The sequence below is a fragment of the Lepidochelys kempii genome, chromosome 22 (assembly GCF_965140285.1).
Source record: "Lepidochelys kempii isolate rLepKem1 chromosome 22, rLepKem1.hap1, whole genome shotgun sequence".
In the NCBI taxonomy this organism is placed as follows: Eukaryota; Metazoa; Chordata; order Testudines; family Cheloniidae; genus Lepidochelys; species Lepidochelys kempii.
The window spans coordinates 21,281,733-21,300,225 of NC_136401.1; the positions used below are offsets into that span (position 1 = coordinate 21,281,733).

Consider the following 18,493-nt stretch of genomic DNA (forward strand, 5'->3'; position numbering starts at 1 on the left):
CTGTTCTCAGACTCATGGAGCTGCTCAACATGCCCTTTCAAATGGCTCAGGCCACCCCTCCAGGCATTCCAGCCCTCCCCCTTTCCGCAATGTGTCACTCATGAGCTAAGACTTCAAAGAGGGCCTCAGTCTGGAGAAAGCCCAGAAGGAAGAGGAAATAAAGCCTCTATGAAATCTCTAGAACATCTGCTTCTGGCAAAGGGGATTATTTTTCATGAAACAAAAATACTGAAACAACATTAAGGCTCTAACTTAAATCAACCAGACCAAGGAAATGTAGTTAAGGGTGCCACCCTGTACCTTCCTCACCCAGCTGTGCACTGCAAAGATCTCAGACCATCAGATGCTCCTACATCTGACATAAAGGTGGCTTTGCACCTTCTTTTATGCTACTCCCTATGCAAGGGCCAAGGTTTCGTCTCCAAATCCACGTCTTTGGTGAACCTTCCCTACAGAGGTCCCTTGACTAACTAGCTCTCCATGGCTTCTTGCTTGGCAGTGTTATCCCATGCATCATTCCCGGATTAGACTAATTTCCCTGCTTTCCCTTGTTTTTGTGACATACCATGTAAGTGGGCCAAAAGGAATAACTGAAGAAGTCACTGATTAGTCCATGCCAAAGAATCAAGGGCCGGTGGGGTGTGGCGGGGTGATATAACTGACAGTGACGTTTAGAATTCACTGGCTTATTTTTGGTTTGGTGGCAGTTAAGCTCTGGATACTCAAAGCTTCAGGTTGGAAAGCCTCAGATTTAGCTGGCAAGCTAAACTGTATGGGACACAGAGACTAGGCAGGCTTCTCAGGACTCCCCATCCTGCAGAGATATTGCACCAGAACAGGGAGAAGGGGTTTTTTGTTTAAGAGAATTAAAGGGTCCAAATGAGAAAGCCATTCACATAGAGCTACAGTCAATGGCTTCCCTGTCTCCAGCCACAAGCTCTTCAGAGCACAACTCCAGTGTATTATGGCTTAAGAGCCTAGCAGAAAACTGCTTTAGGAAATCTATCTAAACAAAGGAAGGTGGTGATCTGCTCTTAGAGGCTGAGTACAGTACCACGCTGAGCATTCTCCATCAGATTATTTGTGCACTCACACAAGTACATCAAGAAGGCTGATCTGAGACAGGCACAGTGCACGCAGGAACTGGGAAAGCTTCCCCACGACAACTCTGCCAATCCACTTTGATCATGCACTAAAGCAGCCCCTGCTGGGTTTATTCCTACCCACACACACTGACCTGCAGCCCAGCCCAGGCTGTCCCTCCTCCAGTGTACCTTCCACCTCTCCCAGCCCTGGCCTACAGCTGGTCTGCGCTGTTCTTGAGCTTCTCTCCTAAATTCTGACACAGCTCCTTAGTCTGGATTTGCAGCACCTGCTGCTATTCCAGGCTTAAACCTCTTATATCCAGTCACTGTGAATTGTGCCTAGCAATGAGATGTTTTGGAAAAATGGGGAATTCTGATGAGATCAGCAAACCTTCCTCAACTGGAACCTAAGTCAGGGTTTGGACCCAGGTCTCCAGAAGTGACAGACTACATCATTTAGGGATTGCGTTGCTAAAATCAGCCCAACCAAAAAGCAGAAATTAAATTCCACTCTTCCTCCTCGAGAGCAAAGGAATCTGAAATCACGTCCTATTCCCCCAGTCCAGCCCCGTTTTTAGGCAGATATGTTGATGGAATTGCCTAGCACAAGTGGCCATGAAAGCGCCCTTAGCACGAGTGCAGCTTATAACTAATGTTGGTTTCAGTAACCTCCAAAAAGTCTAAAGCTAAGTGAAACATTCAGATTGACGTGAAGGGGCTTTGGTAACATGCCTTCCCACAGCACACATGCAAAAATGGATGCTGCTTTCCTGGAAACTGAAGTGGTTATGTAAAGCTAGCGACCTGTATAAAACCTTCCTCCATATTCCCGAATGAGAGAGGCTAGGGAATTGCATCATCATCATCTTCTGAAGAGCTAGGACCACAGCGAGGTTATCTATCCACCTACGCTACCATGGCAAAGAATCATGAAGCAACAGACTAGAAAGAGCAACATGCTTATTATTCTCCTCAATTTTACACCCTACAGCAGCATTTCAGCGTGGCTGCACAAGCACACAAAGCCTCAGCAGTGCCTGAGCATTAGCTAAGGAACATGTAAGTTACAGGAGATGCTGAACACTTCACTTTATGTCCCCTTGTTCTTTTCACTACTGAAGTCAAACAGTTTTCTATGCTGCTCTTAAGTACAAGCTGCCTACAATTTAGGGCAGACATGTTTGCACTAATCTCCTCCACAACTCTGACTGTGCAGTCCTGGCTTCCGCGTAAGCAGCAACTGCCAATGGTGCCAAACTGCACAGGGAAGATGTGAGATAAGCAAATATGTACACAGGATTAGGATACGGCCTTTCAACTCATCTTTCAACTCCAGATTCCCAAAGATGAGAGCCTATTGAAGTAACTCACCCACTTGGCCTTCAAAGTATTTTGTGCATGCATGTAAGAGAAGGATTCAGGGTGGGCAGGAAGTATGCATTTCTTTTTCTTTGTCTCTCCCCAATGTATCCAAATGACTCCTCTGGTACTTGAAAAGGAACCAGTGTATTTGAGACAATTAGTCATGAATGAGAACTAGCATGCCCTGCCAAGATGAAAAAACTGATGGAAACAGCATAGCACTTCAGTATTTTTATGTCTTGTCTGGTACCGTGGGAAGATCAGGAATGACCTCAAGATGACAGGCATTAAAAACAAAATATTTAAAATGCACTCAGAGCAACTAACATTAAGAATTTACAGCAAACAGAAATGTGGTAATCTACAAACCAGTCTCCTGAGGGCGTCTTTGAGAAGGAACATTCAACCCTAAATTAACACACTAAACACCACAGCTTTGTTAAGGAAGCACTGCTTATTAATAATGAAAGCTCATGTCTGTGTCATCTGTGTACTGTACAGGTGTCATTTACAGGATTGATGTATGCAAAAGGCTCACTTAGACACTATCTTGCAGACTTGCTAAGACAACAAGCCGCTCTGGACATACTGCAGCAGAAGCATGACACTCCCCGAGCTTTCACAAAGCCAGGGATATTTCTGCTCTTGAGAACCAGGTCACTAGTGGTCACTGAAATGCAGTGAGAAAGAGAACCAAATGAGGCCAGTCCTGAGACAGATGGGAGTTATGCACAAGAATGTGCTATACTAGCAGCAGCCCTTGAAGGCGGCTGCATAGAGCAGTCCCTAGCTGCAAGCAGGATATTGTAGTTTCACACAGCTAATGTGCATGTGTGGAGAGAAAGCTGGGGGGAAAGGAGGAGAAGAAAAGAAAACACTATCTGCAAACTCCTGCTCAGCACTTCAGTCCCATCTACCTAGTGAAGAAATGGATTTTTTAAAAAATCCCTGCAGCCTCCTACACTTGTCAAAGGAAGTGAAGATCAATTTACGGATATCTCCTGGTTTCCAATCGCTATATTGGTACGTACATAAAGTCAACAACATATTTAAATTAGATCTAACTGACTTTTAAAGGTTAAATGTTTGAGCACAAAAACAGACTGGAGCCCTTTTACACATTTACAGGTGATGTTCTTCGAGGAATGAAATGCAGCTCGGCTTTATGGCGATGTGGCTCTGTACTAGCCCTATACTATGTTTAACTACGAACCTATTGTAAAGGAACAAGAATAGAAAGAAATCAAGCTGCTCAGTAACTAGCCGTCAGAAAAGCAGGCCTCTCTCTACTCACAGAGCTGTAGACAAGGAGATCCAACACACAGCCATTTTCAGAGAGAACTTGGTTTTATTTTAAATGGAATCAAGCTAATCTTTCAGGAGAATTTCTTTTTGTTGAGCCTAGAACATGCTCCATTCCAGCAGCCCATGTATCTGTGTCCAGTAAGTAGACATGTACCCAAGGGGGTTCGTACAGAAAATGAAGACAAATTCAGGATTATTAACAGAACTTACCAGAGGGCCTGCAAAACTCTCCTGTCTTAGAGAGAAATGGTAAAAGGTTCCAGATTCCTAGGGCCTGGTGTGTTTTCAGACTTTCCACCTTACAAGAGCTACTAAAAACCTGCCCTCACTAATATTTTAGTCATGTATTGACAGCAGTCTATGATATGCAAGGTTAGAATAGATGGGAGCTGAAATTTTCAAAAGAAAATGGATTTAGAAGTTCTCTGGAATTCAGAAATCCATACAGCTTACATGTTAGATATTAGTGCTCAACCCATACAGCTACTAGATGGGTAGAAATGTCCTTTATCTGAAGATAGAAACAAAATAAATAAATTCAGCCAGCTGGTATTGAAGCTGAACTGTTCCAAAGACACTCAGAGCAGGAAGCTTCAGATAGTGCCTGCGAACAAACAGTTTCAGAAACCTCAGTGCAAACAAATCTGGCCTTACCTGTGGACATAAAAAATGGAATGCGAAATTTTCCACTAAGCACCCTTGCCCGCAGATTCTGCAGAGTACTCCCATCGAAGGGCAGAGCACCACAGACCAGCACATACAGGACCACACCAAGACTCTGTGTTAAAAACAAAGATTTGACACATATTAGCAACGTCAAAGGGGACATGAGAGGCTCTGAAACTGCAGAGAACAGCAGCAAGTGTAGCTTTTGGAAGAATGCAAACAAAATTAGGATATTGTCATGGTTTAGCAGCCCCCAACTAATCCCAGCTCAACCTCCCAAAGACATCTGTTGAATAAGCCTGAGATAGGCCTGCTCTTAGGCCTCAAAAACAAAGGGTGCAACAATCCTAAAATCCCAGCCCTCCATCACCACAAAGGGAGACTCTGGGTAACTATCATCCCCAGTGTAAATCCACTTGGTTCAACAGAGTTACACAGTTTGTTAAATTCAGTTGTGGCTCTGTGGCGACTGTACGTCCACACAGAACATGCAGAGCTTAACTCATGCCGTGCTTCTCGCCCACCCTCCTGGACCCCTTCTTAAAGCGCACAGACGATCCGGCCAGGAAAATGGAGGGATGGCAGGAATCGCACAGCCACACCAGAATGGCAACAAACCTCATGCCCAGTTTCGAACTAGGATTGTAAAACTGCTATAGCCGTGCTTTTGCAGAGCTGTTACCAAACAGCTAATGCCTGTAAGGGAGACTGTTTCAAACTACTAATTGATGTGGGATGGGCAGGCAGCTGCGAGCATTCTTCTTTTGGGCCTTTTGCCTTCATTGTGCCCCTTTAAATGCTCTGTTCTGAGGGATATGATCTCTACCTGCTACAAATAAATACACCAGGTCAAACCAGACAACAAGCAGAATAGCCAACTTCTCACTGGTAAGTATTAAGAGAATCTAACTCTCTTAAGACCAAATCAAAATGTACATATATTTCTACACAACTCCTAAAATATTAAGCACAGTGCCTTATAACAAGAAGCATGCAATTTAATAGCTGGAATAAAGCTACATTTCTTTGAATAACACTATTTCCACAAATGGGTCCTTCCTACAAGAAGTGAATTCAGTGCTTTGGAAGCAAAGCCACATATAAAAAGCAGCGATATGAGATCAAAGCAAAATACAGATATGTTCACCGCATACCCAAATGTCAACCTTTGGCCCATCATATTCCTTCCCTTCAAAGAGCTCGGGGGCTGCGTAGGGGGGACTCCCACACCAGGTTTTAAGCAGCTGGCCAGGTGTGAAGATGTTACTGAACCCAAAATCTGAAAGAACAATGAGAGACTCGATTAAAAGAGGAGTACATGACCCATTCCAACTGCTGTAAGCATCGGATGGTGTTTGTGTAAGCAAACGGCTGAGAGACACAGTCCAGTGAAGTCACGTGCAATCCCACAATGGCTGACTGCCCCTTGGACCACGACAGGGAAAACGGGAGGGAGGAAGAGCTGCTGCTGATCTGTGCACTAAAGTGAACCCAACCAGCAAATCTGCAGCTTCTAATAGGGGGTACAGGGGACAAACGAACAATAGAGGCAGAATGCTGACAATAGCATATCTTTGCCTCATAAAATATACACACCATTTATTTAACCTCCTTAAAAATGCCAGGAACTTAGCACTATTAGGACTGTGTCAGAATCTGCAAATACAGCCATCTCGCTTATTATATACACAGTTCTTACAAAAGGTGTTTTTCTTCCATTTATCAGATACACGTATCAGCTCTTGCAGGAGACACATGTTCTAGCAATTAGACTTAGCATTAGGATTTCAATTTACATTCAGAAGACGCTACATGAAGATTTTTCATTGGTTTCTAGTCTCCACCCTCCCAGCTGTCAGTTTCAAAAATCTCACTCTCAGGATCAGAGCGGGTATTACAGCTAGAGCTGTTGAAACCAAGAGAAGCTGAAGATATAGAGCAAAGAGAATGGGAAAACTGGGTTTTTCATTTGCCAGAAAGTGCTTGATTCTCTTCTGGCAACCCGGAAGCCCCAGTTATAGGGCACGTCTTCACTGGCAACGTTCAAGTGCTGGTTGTGACAGCGTTTTAACATGGCTTGTGTAGTCACGAGGGGAATAGCTCCCAGCACTCGCGCACCATCTACCCTGGCACTTTACAGCACTGCAACTTGCAGCACTCGGGGGGGGGGGGGGGTTCCCCACCCCTGAGCGAGGAAGTTGCAGCATTGTAAAGAGCCAGGGTAGACAAGCCCATAGAGGACAGTTCTCCAGACTAATCCAGCCATTCAGCAGCAGCAAACAGTAAACCCGGAGACTGAAGTTAAGAGAAAAGTCTCGGTAACCAAACGGCAAGCTGTGGCCAGCCATCCAACCATTCAAACAGAATTTGCGCTCTGGGGTGATGATGGCATTCCACATTGATTGCTTTGCCACCTCCAGTGTGCCGTCCAAATCCCAGAGGTGGTTTTTGCGTGTGTCTGCACGTGTGTGTAGAAAGGGGTGGAATTTGGGAGACAAAGGTCTGCATCTCATACATACAACACTGTTTCAGCTCAATGGATATTAAGGGTTCCCCTCCCCCATTGCATCAGCAAAAAGAGCTTTGCCCAGAACATGGCATCATTAACCATTTCTTCCCTTTTTCGCTCTTCAGTCAAGGAAAAGAAAACCAAGTAGCAAGATGCAGGAGTACTATCAAAGGGGCCACACAGCCAAGATTATTTGCAAATTGCTTTGCCTTTGGATGTTTATGCTAATAATGCCCCAGTATTAGCACAAATGACACCAACGCACACCAACCATGGCCCACATCAACAACACACAGTTTTCATAAGATTTGCATGAGAAGCAAATCTCCACAAAGGCCTTTTGAGAGAGATGGTGTAAAAGTAGGGAAGCCAGTGAGGAAATAACCCATCTCACGAATTTGATGTGAACAAAACAAAAGCATGGCACCAAGGTGCAAGAGCTAGAGTACAGCTGGTAAAAATAAACATTTCTTATGAAGAATTTAATAAGACTAACCTTGACTCCCTAACTACAATGCACTGGGGGATAACATTAACGAAACACAGGCTCCAAGCTTTGTACTTCAAGCAGAATTAGTCTCAACCTAGCACTTTGCTAGGTTAAAATCTGCTCTCTAACAGACCAGTACAAATATGAAGAAATGGAAAAGAAATTGGCTTATGGTATTTATGGAAGTGGCAAGGTGTATTCAAGATGCAGAGATACCAAGTTTCAGAGTGGTAGCCGTGTTAGTCTGTATCAGCAAAAAGAACGAGGGGTATTTGTGGCATCTTACAGACTAACACATTTATTTAGGCATAAGCTTTCATGGGCTAAAACCCACTTCATCAGATGCATGCAGTGCAAAATACAGTAGGAAGATATATACACACAGAGAACATGAAAAAATGGGTGTTGCCATAACAACTCTAACGAGACTAATCAATTAAGGTGGGCTATTATCAGCAGGAGAAAAAAAAACTTTTGTAGTGATAATCAGGATGGCCCATTTCAAACAGTTGACAAGAAGGTGTGAGTAACAGTAGGGGAAAAAATTAGCATGGGGAAATAGTTTTTACTTTGTGTAATGACCCATCCACTCCCAGGCTTTATTCAAGCCTAATTTAATGGTGTCTAGTTTGCAAATTAATTCCAGTTCTGCAGTTTCTCACTGGAGTCTGTTTTTGAAGTTATTTTGTTGAAGAATTGCCACTTAGGTCTGTAATTGAATGACCAGGGAGGTTGAAGTGTTCTCCGACTGGTTTTTGAATGTTATAATTCTTGATGTCTGATACCAAGATAGGAGCTCAATTCTTTACACTGTGAAGGTTTTTTCTTCTACTTTCATTTTGCAAAACTGTCACGAACATTTCCCAACCCCAGCACATAATCTACTTACCCATGCTTAAAAATCGTGATTGATAATGGGAAAAAAAAAAGTTTTATTTGACTTGTTCATCAAAAAAGTTACTCCCCGTGGGCAAGCAGAATTATGCAAGTCTGGCTTAAAACATTGAAAGCATTAGCATCTGGATAGACACACACAACTGCCAAGCGTATCAGACAAGACTTCCATATTTCAAAGAGGGAACTATGAGAAGAACCAACAATGGCAAGCAGCTATCTTAGGGACTCCCAGAGCTCCCATCGCCAGAGTATCTCAAGCCTGCACAAAAAACCTACTTAACTTTGATGGTAACATGTTATTCCATACCCTCCAACTCGGTGCCAACCTTCCTCCCCATCCCAATCCCAATCCAAGTGTTTCCGCTTCTCCAGAGATCTTTGCATTTTTCCATGCTGACCCTTATTCAGAGAGCTCTCTACAGGATGTGGTCCATGGGACTACTACCCTCTTCTCTTTCAAATCCCTACAATGACATCTACAAAAAGATTAGCCAGCTAACTGATGGGGGCTGGCCATGGTAGGGGATAGCTGACGATAGTTTACACTAACTTAAAAAGAAAGAGTACATTCACTTTATCCTTGTCCCAGCCTTCACGAAACTGCTCGTCATCTTACAGAGACTAAAAACGCCAGGGCTGTATTCCTTTTAATGGCTGGGGCCTGGCTCATTGTGGTTGCTACTGTAGTACACTGTGCATAGCGCACAAATAGTACAGTTCAAGACCAAGAACTGCTTCAAAAATCAGCAAACGGATTAATATAATAAACACAAATTAATTTCAAACCCATCACTTGCCAATTCCTTGGGTTTTGCACAATGTTGGGAACTAAATAAATTACTCTGGCTTGGCAAATACAACAACCTTCAGCCCGAGGAGGCTGATTCACAGAAACAGCACACAGCTTGGAGTTTCTCTAGTCCACCTCTGAAAACCTTTGAAAGGTGCTCTCGTGCTTACAGTGGGACGCTTGGCAAGTCACTGAATTCTGACTGCCAGGCAAGCACCAAAGCCTACAAAACTAGGCTGCACCTTTAACAACAAACCCTGTGAAATCAAGTTTAAATGCAAGTTTTTCCTCAAATGAATAGGCATGTGCTGAAACCTAGGCAAGCTAGCTGACATTCTGAGCAAGCTGATATGGTTTGGTTTTTTATCCCTAGCATTCGGCAGGAAGTCAATGTGCGCCAAAGAGCTTTAGCGCATTCTTGGGAACCATTACCATATTAACAGTGAGCTCTTTGCAGCTTGATAATTTGGGGGGGAGGGGGCTGGTGTGGAGGGGAAGAAGAAGAGGCAGAAGACACACAGAGGTGTGAAACAGTAGGAAATGAAACAAGAAGACAGACAAACAAAACCACAGGTCCTGTCTCAAAGTGTTAAAGGAAGAACTGAAACAAGCTCCTCCCCACCCAGTTGTTAACATGAACAAGTCTATCATCTCCACCACAAGCTGCAGCCAACCTCAACGGGAAGTAACCAGAACTACAACCAAGTCCAAGCGGAGAATGTCTTGGCCAAGCCACCCTGGCTAGGATTGTCCAAATGGCCTTGGGAACTCAGCTCGAACCCCTGGGGGTCCTCTGACAATCCCAGCCTACACGCAGAACATGCACATTGCCATGTGGCGCATACAGGCTACTGGCAAGTATAAAAGACTCAGGCCACGTATGCGAGTGACAGGTGGGTGAGAACTCACTGACATGGAATAGCTCAGACACAAACAATAGGTATGAACAAATCAGAGAATCAGCTGTCTCAGTACTCCACCCAGTACTGATGGCAGATTTTAAATGCCAGCACCTCTCTGCTCACAGTACATTTTTAATACATTTTTTCCCCCAAAGAACATCTTAAATCAGAGCATCTCATTTGACAGAAGAAACACTTGTTGAATAACTTAGGTCTAGTAGGACTTTTAGGTGGCTTCAAATAGATTTGGTCCTAGTTGAACACCTAACCAGATATTGTAGAAACAGTGATCATAACTGTCTCTTCTACCAAGGATATAGTCCCAGGCACATATGTAACTGGGGCTAAAAACACCACAAATGCCTCTTTGCTTCAACAGCAGGATCAGGAAGCTCACGGTTGCAAGCCTTTGCTGCTACTCTTGAACCAAAATTATCAGTACAACAAACAGAAGAAATGACTCAGGACTCTGGAGTCAGACATGTAGGTAAGGCAGCCAGCTGGAGCCTAGGAGTTCATTTTGCATTGTGGCTAGGTTTCAGAGGGGGAAATAGCTCACTTTGAAGAGCTTCCTCTTTGCACAGCATTTCAGACCCCACCATGATCTGTGGTGAACTAGAATCAGATGGCTCTCTTTGATATGAAGTCCTGCTAAACAGCTGGAAATAGTTTTCCAGAACCCACCTGTGCTTAATGAACTGAGGTCAAATGTGGGGAGGAAACAGTCTTCTTAAAGCTGTGTGGAGCAAGGAAGGAATATCTGTGTGTGTGAGGATTTTAAAAGCAAAACACTGTTTTTTAAACAAACATACCTATAGTCTATGAGCACTGCCACAGACTAAGGAAAAATACCTGTTTGCCTACAGATCCACCAACCAGAGCACAACCAGGACGCTCGCTGTCCACAAACAGAAGGAAAGGGAAAACCCTTACAGAGCACTCTTACCACTGGTTAGGACTGAATGTAGCCACAGCAGCTGGGAGAAGGGGTCTTAGGAAAGCCATTTTTATTATCTGAATCAGCTAGCAGTTAACTAACCCAATGGCTGGCACGGCAGAGGAAACCCTGCAATAGGCCAGGAGGGGGAACTCCAAGATGGATTAACTGTGATATTTTCTAGCTCCATTTCCACAGAGCACCAGAACTAGAACCAGAAGGGGACATAACATCTGTACAAATAACTGGCTTTTGCCTTCAGAAGGTAGAAGAGGCTGAGGATGCATTCTTGTTAAGCGATGGCCTTACAGATGAGATCCTCTTCTGAAAGTGGCTCCCAGGAAGGCCCAGGGGTTTACCAAGTGTCGCAACCCCTGGATGAACTTTTTGACTGCAAGCAAAGAGAAGCACATTGCCAAAAACTTCTGACTCTCACCCTTTGAGAAGATATACTGCAGAAAAACCCTCCATGGGAAGAAGAAAGCTAGGCAGCAAGGCAGAAAACATTTGCAGGCTTAAGAACATGCTTTCTGTTCACCTGCAAGTGAGAATAGCCACACTACCAACTTCCAGTCATTGCTACTGCATTTTACTTAATGGCAGTTACTTAACAGTATTGCACTTACCAATCTGTAACCATAAAAAGAACACAAAGCCACATACAAAAGCCCATTACAGAATCAATCATAGAATCATAGGACTGGAAGGTACCTTGAGAGGTCATCTCGTCCAGTCCCCTGCACTCATGGCAGGACTATATTATCTAAACAATCCCTGACAACAATCCCTAACCTGCTCTTAAAAATCTCCAAGAATGGAGATTCCACAACCTCCCTAGGCAATTTATTTCAGTGCTTAATCACTCTGACAGTTAGGAAGTTTTTCCTAATGTTCAACCTAAACCCCCGCCCCCTGCAATTTAAACCCATTGCTTCTTGTCCTATCCTCAGAGGTTAAGAAGAATAATTTTTCCTCCCTCCTCCTTGTGACAACCTTTTATGTACTTGAAAACTGTTATGTCCCCTCTCAGTCTTCTCTTCTCTAGACTAAACAAACCCAATTTTTTCAGTCTTCCCTCATAGGTCATGTTTTCTAGACCTTTAATCATTTTTGTTGCTCTTCTCTGGACTTTCTCCAATTTGTCCACATCTTTTTTTAAATGTGGCGTCCAGAACTGGACACAATACCCCAGTTGAGGCCTACTAAGTGCAGAGTAGAGCGGAAGAATTACTTCTCTTGTCTACAACACTCCTGCTAATACATCCCAGAATGATGTTCATTTTTTTGCAACAGCATTACACTGTTGACTCATTTTGCTTGTGCTCCACTATGACCCCCAGATCCCTTTCCACAGTACTCCCTCCTAGGCAGTCATTTCCCATTTTGTATGTGTGCAGCTGATTGTTCCTTTCTAAGTGGAGTACTTTGCATTTGTCCTTATTGAATTTCGTCCTATTTACTTCAGACCATTTCTCCAGTTTGTCCAGATCATTTTGAATTATAATCCTATCCTCTAAAGCACTTGCAACACCTCCCAGCTTGGTAGCATCCACAAACTTTATAAGTGTACTCTCTATGCCATTATCTAAACCATTGATGAAGATAGTGAACAGAACTGGACCCAGAACTGACCCCTGCGGGACCCCACTCTCGCCCTTCCAGCCTGACTGTGAACCACTGATAACTACTCTCTGAGAATGGTTTTCCAATCAGTTATGCACCCACCTTATAATACCTCCATCTAGGTTGCATTTCCCTAGTTAGTTTATGAGAAGGTCATGCGAGACAGTATCAAAAACTTTACTAAAGACAAGATATACCACATCTACCGCTTCCCCCTATCCACGAGGCTTGTTACCTTGTCAAAGAAAACTATCAGGTTGGTTTGACAAGATTTGTTCTTGACAAATCCATGCTGACTGTTACTTATCACCTTATTATGTTCTAGATGTTTTATTCCTTAGATATTTTTAAGGTCAGGCTTGACAAAGCCCTGGCTGGGATGATTTAGTTGTGGACTGGTCCTGCTTTGAGCAGGGGGTTGGACTAGATGATCTCCTGAGGTCCCTTCCAACCCTGATATTCTATGATTCTATGTTTGCAGATTGATTGCTTAATTATTTGCTCCATTATCTTTCCGGGTATATTCCGCTTATAGAGCAATAGGAGCTCACTGGGAAGTTCACACTGGCAGGATCTGGGGAGTTTCCCATTACCCTCCAATGAGTGATTTGCAAGTTCCTGTAAAACTGCAGAAGCTGGAGATCGCTTTGCACATAATGCCAAAGATCAGCCATAATGCACTTCAACAATACTAACCATCTCACAGAACGCTGCTTCCCACAGAGCTACACAAGCAGCACAAAAGGAACTACACAAAACACCACCCCTTTGCTTCCTTTTTATCTTGTATACTTTGAGAGGCAGTGTAGTCTGGTATTCAGAACAGGGAACTGGGAAACAGGATTTCTGGATTCTATTTCCAGCTCTGCCAGTGACACTGTCTCCCTGGATAGGTCACTTCAGCTTTCTGTGCCTCGGTCCAGGTCTCTGAAATGAAGAAAGAACAGACCTACCATATGCAGGCTTGGGAAGCCCTTTGAAACACTCAGTTGAGGGGAGCTACAGAAGTAATATCTGCCTCACAGGGAAGAGGTTTTAAATTTAGAGATTGTTAAAGTAAGGCTTGGAAGTAAGGTTCTGCTTATCTTTCATCTTGTCTGTACAGTTCTATGTATTTCTGAAGTATTCTTTCTGGGGGGTCCTGCAAGAAAAAAAAGATCAGCTGCTACCACTTTTTGTTCTTGACAGAACAGAATCACCAGTGTCAAATTATAATTGATGGGGTCTAGGGACAAAACTAACTACTTGGAAAATCCTGTACTGTAAATCAGCTTTTCCAGGCTGTTCTTCAAATCACTACCAAGTCTCCCTGCCAAGTAAAACAACACTACCACAGGGGTGGGAACTATCTTCTAGACCATTCTGGGAGCAGAGATTGGGAAGGAGAATAGTTTCCAGCTTCCTTAGGTTTAAATAAAAAAAAAAGTTTCCACAATTTTCAAACATTCACATAACTTGTCAGCATGTTCATATGGACATTTCTTCAGGGAATCCAGCCACATTTCAGATTCTGCCAAAGTTACTTCTGAAGAGCTTTTTAAAAAGAATTGTACATGCAGGAATTTTTCCCACTCATCATAAAAGAGGAGGCCTAAAATCATTTGTAAGTGTATTTGCACACGGCAGACATAAGAATATACACCAATCATAAATAAGGCTATGATTTTGTCATGCATTTTTAGTTAATTTCGTGGTAGAGGTGCGGGGGCGGGGGAGGGGGAGAAGGGGAGACCCTCTAGTCATGGAAAGTCCACCCCCAGAGGGGTGTTGGAACATGAGCCCAGCCCTGTAGCAACACCTCTGGCTCCCTGCTCCAAGCATTGTGATGTATGCAGGTTTGGGCTGTTCACCTTTCCGTCTCCATCAGCCTGCCACTCACATGCCACTGTCTGCTCTAAGAATAATTTTAATTCTAAATAGCGATAAGCAAAAAGACTAGGAACAACATATTTGTAAAGAAAGTTAAATTCCTCTACCACACTTGTGACCAAAATACTGCGATTTAAACCTAGAAAATGTACATCTTGAGATGCTGGTTCAATAAAAAGAAGTTACTAAACTTGGTAAATCAGGTCAGTATTAAAATTGCTCCAGCCTGACTAGTTCCATGCCAAGTCACAGCCTGAAGCAAGTTTCAGTCAAGTTATAAATCCTTCTAAAATGGGTTCTATAATTAAAATGCTGACAAACCTTTCACTATTTCAGCTCTGCCAGGTACTACAATACGGATATTCACCTAGCCACTGAAAAGGAAAATACACACACACACGCGCACACTATAGAGGGGAAAAATAAATACACAGGGAAGAAGAGAAAGGAATCATTCACATCGGACAGCAATCATATGTGCCACCACCAGAGCAGCTGTTAGCATTACACTCCGGCCACTGGGCTAGGAGAGAAAGATGAAACTGAGGCGCTCTCCATGGATGCCTATTTATCAGGACAGCATGGAGCTCTTTCCACAACTTTGGCATTTGCTGGGATCCATGCATCAATGGAACTCAATGGATCGCTATTAGCCGTCCCAAAGGGAAAGCCTATATGGTGAGGTGGCCAAATGGATACAAGACCTGCTTTTGTTTTGAGCAGACATTCACCATTCACATGTATCTATGTGACATTAAGGACTAGTTGGTGTATCCTGATCTAAGCCCAGAGACTTTAGGCTGTAGACTGAGCTCAGCCTCTCTGGCAGCAAATCTGTGGAGCTGGACAGAGCAGACATTTTCATACGGGGAAGCAATACAGACGTGAAGGTCTGCGCTGAAACAGTTTAGAGAGTGCCTGAAACGCGGGCTTTACTGGCGGCCAAGCTAGCTGCAAAATATTCACCCATTCTACCAGGACTTATTGATGCGTGCCAGAACAAGAGAGACACCTATCATTGTGCAACGAGCCCGTTGCTGGAAACGTGTACGTGGCCTTGTTGGATTGTCTTCAGCTTTCCGCTCCATTCTTGATATACTGCTAAGCGAGACACTACTGGGGTGATTTTCTCTCCTCCACACAAATAGAAAGGAATTGATCAAAATCTCTTTACTTTCTCTTACCTCTCTACCCCTAAATTTTGCCATCTTTATTTTTCCACACTCCCTGCCTCTCACTCACCTTGCCTCACTTCAGAGAAACCCTAAACTGACAACAGGACCCAGCCTCGAGGTCAGCCTCTAGTTGTGTCTCGCCCATTAGAAAGGGGATTGGAACACCATAGCTTTTGTAACACCAGGCCTGCCTGTAGAGTAAAAGCCCAGTCTTTACCAGCATGAAGCGGGATATAAATCAACATTCTATAATTTATCAGAGTAGCCGCCATGTTAGTCTGCATCCATAAAAACAATGAGGAGTCCAATGGCATCTTAAAGACTAACAGGTAATCTGCTAGTCTTTAAGGTGCCACCGGCCTCCTCATTACTCTATCATTTGCTGGCTTTGGGCCGAGCAGAAATCTTAAGTTTCCTTTAACTGAACTGTGCTTCCTTCTTTCTGACTAGCATAAACAGCAAGTGCCTCCGTTTAACAACTTCTAACAGCGGTTGCCTTCCTCCCCCTCCGCTAGCCCCCAGCTCACCTGCTATTTTGATGTTTAGGTTAGCGTCCAGCAGCAGATTCTCTGCCTTCAAGTCTCTGTGAACGATGTTACAACAGTGACAAAAGTGGACAGCAGCTACAATCTGCTTGAACTTTCTCCGGGCTTCTTTCTCAGCCATCCGTCCATGGGCTACCAGGTGATCTGTAGGGGACCAGAAAAGAAAAAATGGTTATTGGCTCAGGAAAGACAGGCAGGAAATGGGCATCTGGTGTACAGCTAACAAGAGACGTAGAGGAAGAAAAATAAAACGAGCAGTATTTCACCGTGACATAATCTCCCTCCATTAAGTAGTACAAGCTTCAGTCTAATTAATGCTTATGTTACTGGAGAGTGCTAAAACTCACTCCGAGGGTAGAAGAGCATTTTTCAGCTACAAGGGGCAAGTTTTCATGGGACAGATGATACTCAGAACTAAAGACTAACTCCTGCACTTTCACACACACACACACACACACACACACACACACCCCCCAGAGGAGGAAAGGAAGAAACCACCCAGCAAGGGGTTGGGCCTAGTCCGGGGTTCTCCTGACTCAACGGGTGCAAGATTGGGAGGTGTGTTAGCGCTAATAAATGGTGTCATTACTCATGCTGTCTGCAAGGCAAGAGAAGTGTCAGAAGACTGGAGATTGGTCTGCATTTAGATAACTACACTCAGCTGTACAAGTAAAGATACATTTTGGAAGTATTAAACCTCCTGTACAAGGCTCAATCCAATCTCTATTAGAGACCAAGATACCATTTAACGTGTGTGGGGGGTAGACTGGCAGACATTTCCCTACAGAACCATTTGGTGCTGGCCAGCATCAGAAACAGGATCCTAAACTGCATGGACCTTAGGAATTGCCAGACTAGATCAGATCCATTTTCTTACAATATAAAGGTTCATATTTTATCAACAGGATTCTAGTGACTAAACCCTACAACACAGAGGAAGAATAGAAATACAACTCCCTAATGTATGCCCAGATGTATTTCAGGAAGTGTTGCAAAAATGAAGTGAGGGACATTTTAAAATGTGTATCCAGGAATTTGCCACCCTGTACTTTAAATGCTTGCTCAAATGTCTAGGTGTTTGCTGTTTTAATAAGTGACATTCATGTTTTTTATATATCTGCACAAGTGTCATGGAGTAAGACTTTCTGCATATCTAATTCATTACTGCAAAAGTCAGGTAAATACTGCTCCTGGAGAAAGTCTGGGTACTTAGACATTTTGTTGGAACATTACCTTAATTTGTTTTAAAAAATAATTTCATTTCAATGTAACATCTGCTGAAGCCAGCCTTGTTGTTGAAAACGTCCTGTCCAAGTACTGACCCAACTGGACCCTACTTTGCTGATAAGATCAGAATGGGAAGCGGCATAACTGCAAGCTAAATCAGTACACTTTACATTTAAATACCTTTACAAGGCCAGAGCTTTAAAAAGACAGGATTTATCCCAAGAGCAATTGTGTCAAACTACTTGGTTCTCAGTTTTGGAGAGAGAATTTCAACTGGCAGAAATACAAACCCAAATCCACAGGCCTAGCCAAGTACTCTGATGCTTCTCTACAAGCGTGCACATGGGCAGGAAAGGTGGACAATGAGATGGAGAAAGCAGCTAGATTATTGTAGGTAATTGAGTCTGTCAAGGGCAAGCATCTCTCAAGAACCTAAGAGAGATTTCCCTGAGGCTGCGCCAAGCAAAGCAGTATTCAAAATCTACCTCTCCTATTTTATTACAGCAGCAGTTCTCAGTCTGTGACCCATGGATCATTCAGTGTCCACAGAGCACCTGGGGACAGTCTGAACACCTGGCAGGTTATACTATGCTGGCTCCACCTCCTTGCTTCTATCTTTTACTACAGGCATTCCATGCTCATCTAGGTAATTGAGGAGACAGAGAGGAAACAAGCGCCAGAGCCTCCATCAGAAGCATTAGAAATAACGAAGCAGTTTCCTAATATCCCTTTGCTCTGTGAGGAATGGCCCTAGGTGTTGCATGATTTGCAAATGGGGTAGGAGGAGTTTCCCACAAGGGGACCACGCTATGAAAAAGCATGAGGAATCCTGGTTTAAGGCACACTAACCAAATATCCCAATATTTACAAGTTGTCATGTTTCCCTTACAAATGGGAAGAGCAACTCCACACACAACCCTATACCATTATCCTAACTTGGGCCCATTCTCTATCTACAATAGCATGCATTAGGAACAACTACACAATAATGCATCTATTTCATGTGTTTCAGATTTAAAAAGCTGGCAGATAGCTACTGCTTGAGATATGAAAAAGTTACCGTAAATTAACAGTAAGTGGGCATACAGTTCATCGCACCTACTGAAAACAA

At 43.5% G+C, this 18,493-nt stretch overlaps 1 protein-coding gene across 14 annotated transcripts in view; it reads right to left on the reverse strand.

Annotated features, from left to right (window-relative positions):
* Positions 1–18,493, reverse strand: part of SIK3 (SIK family kinase 3) — a 154,476-nt gene that overhangs the window by 35,421 nt on the left and 100,562 nt on the right. For all 14 annotated transcript variants that reach the window (XM_073320975.2, XM_073320974.2, XM_073320972.2 and 11 more), the window contains 3 exons: positions 16,138–16,299; positions 5,573–5,697; positions 4,407–4,530 (listed from right to left, as the gene is read on the reverse strand). In XM_073320975.2, coding sequence (XP_073177076.1) covers positions 4,407–4,530; positions 5,573–5,697; positions 16,138–16,299 — 411 coding nt within the window. The remainder of the gene's footprint in view (positions 1–4,406; positions 4,531–5,572; positions 5,698–16,137; positions 16,300–18,493) is intronic.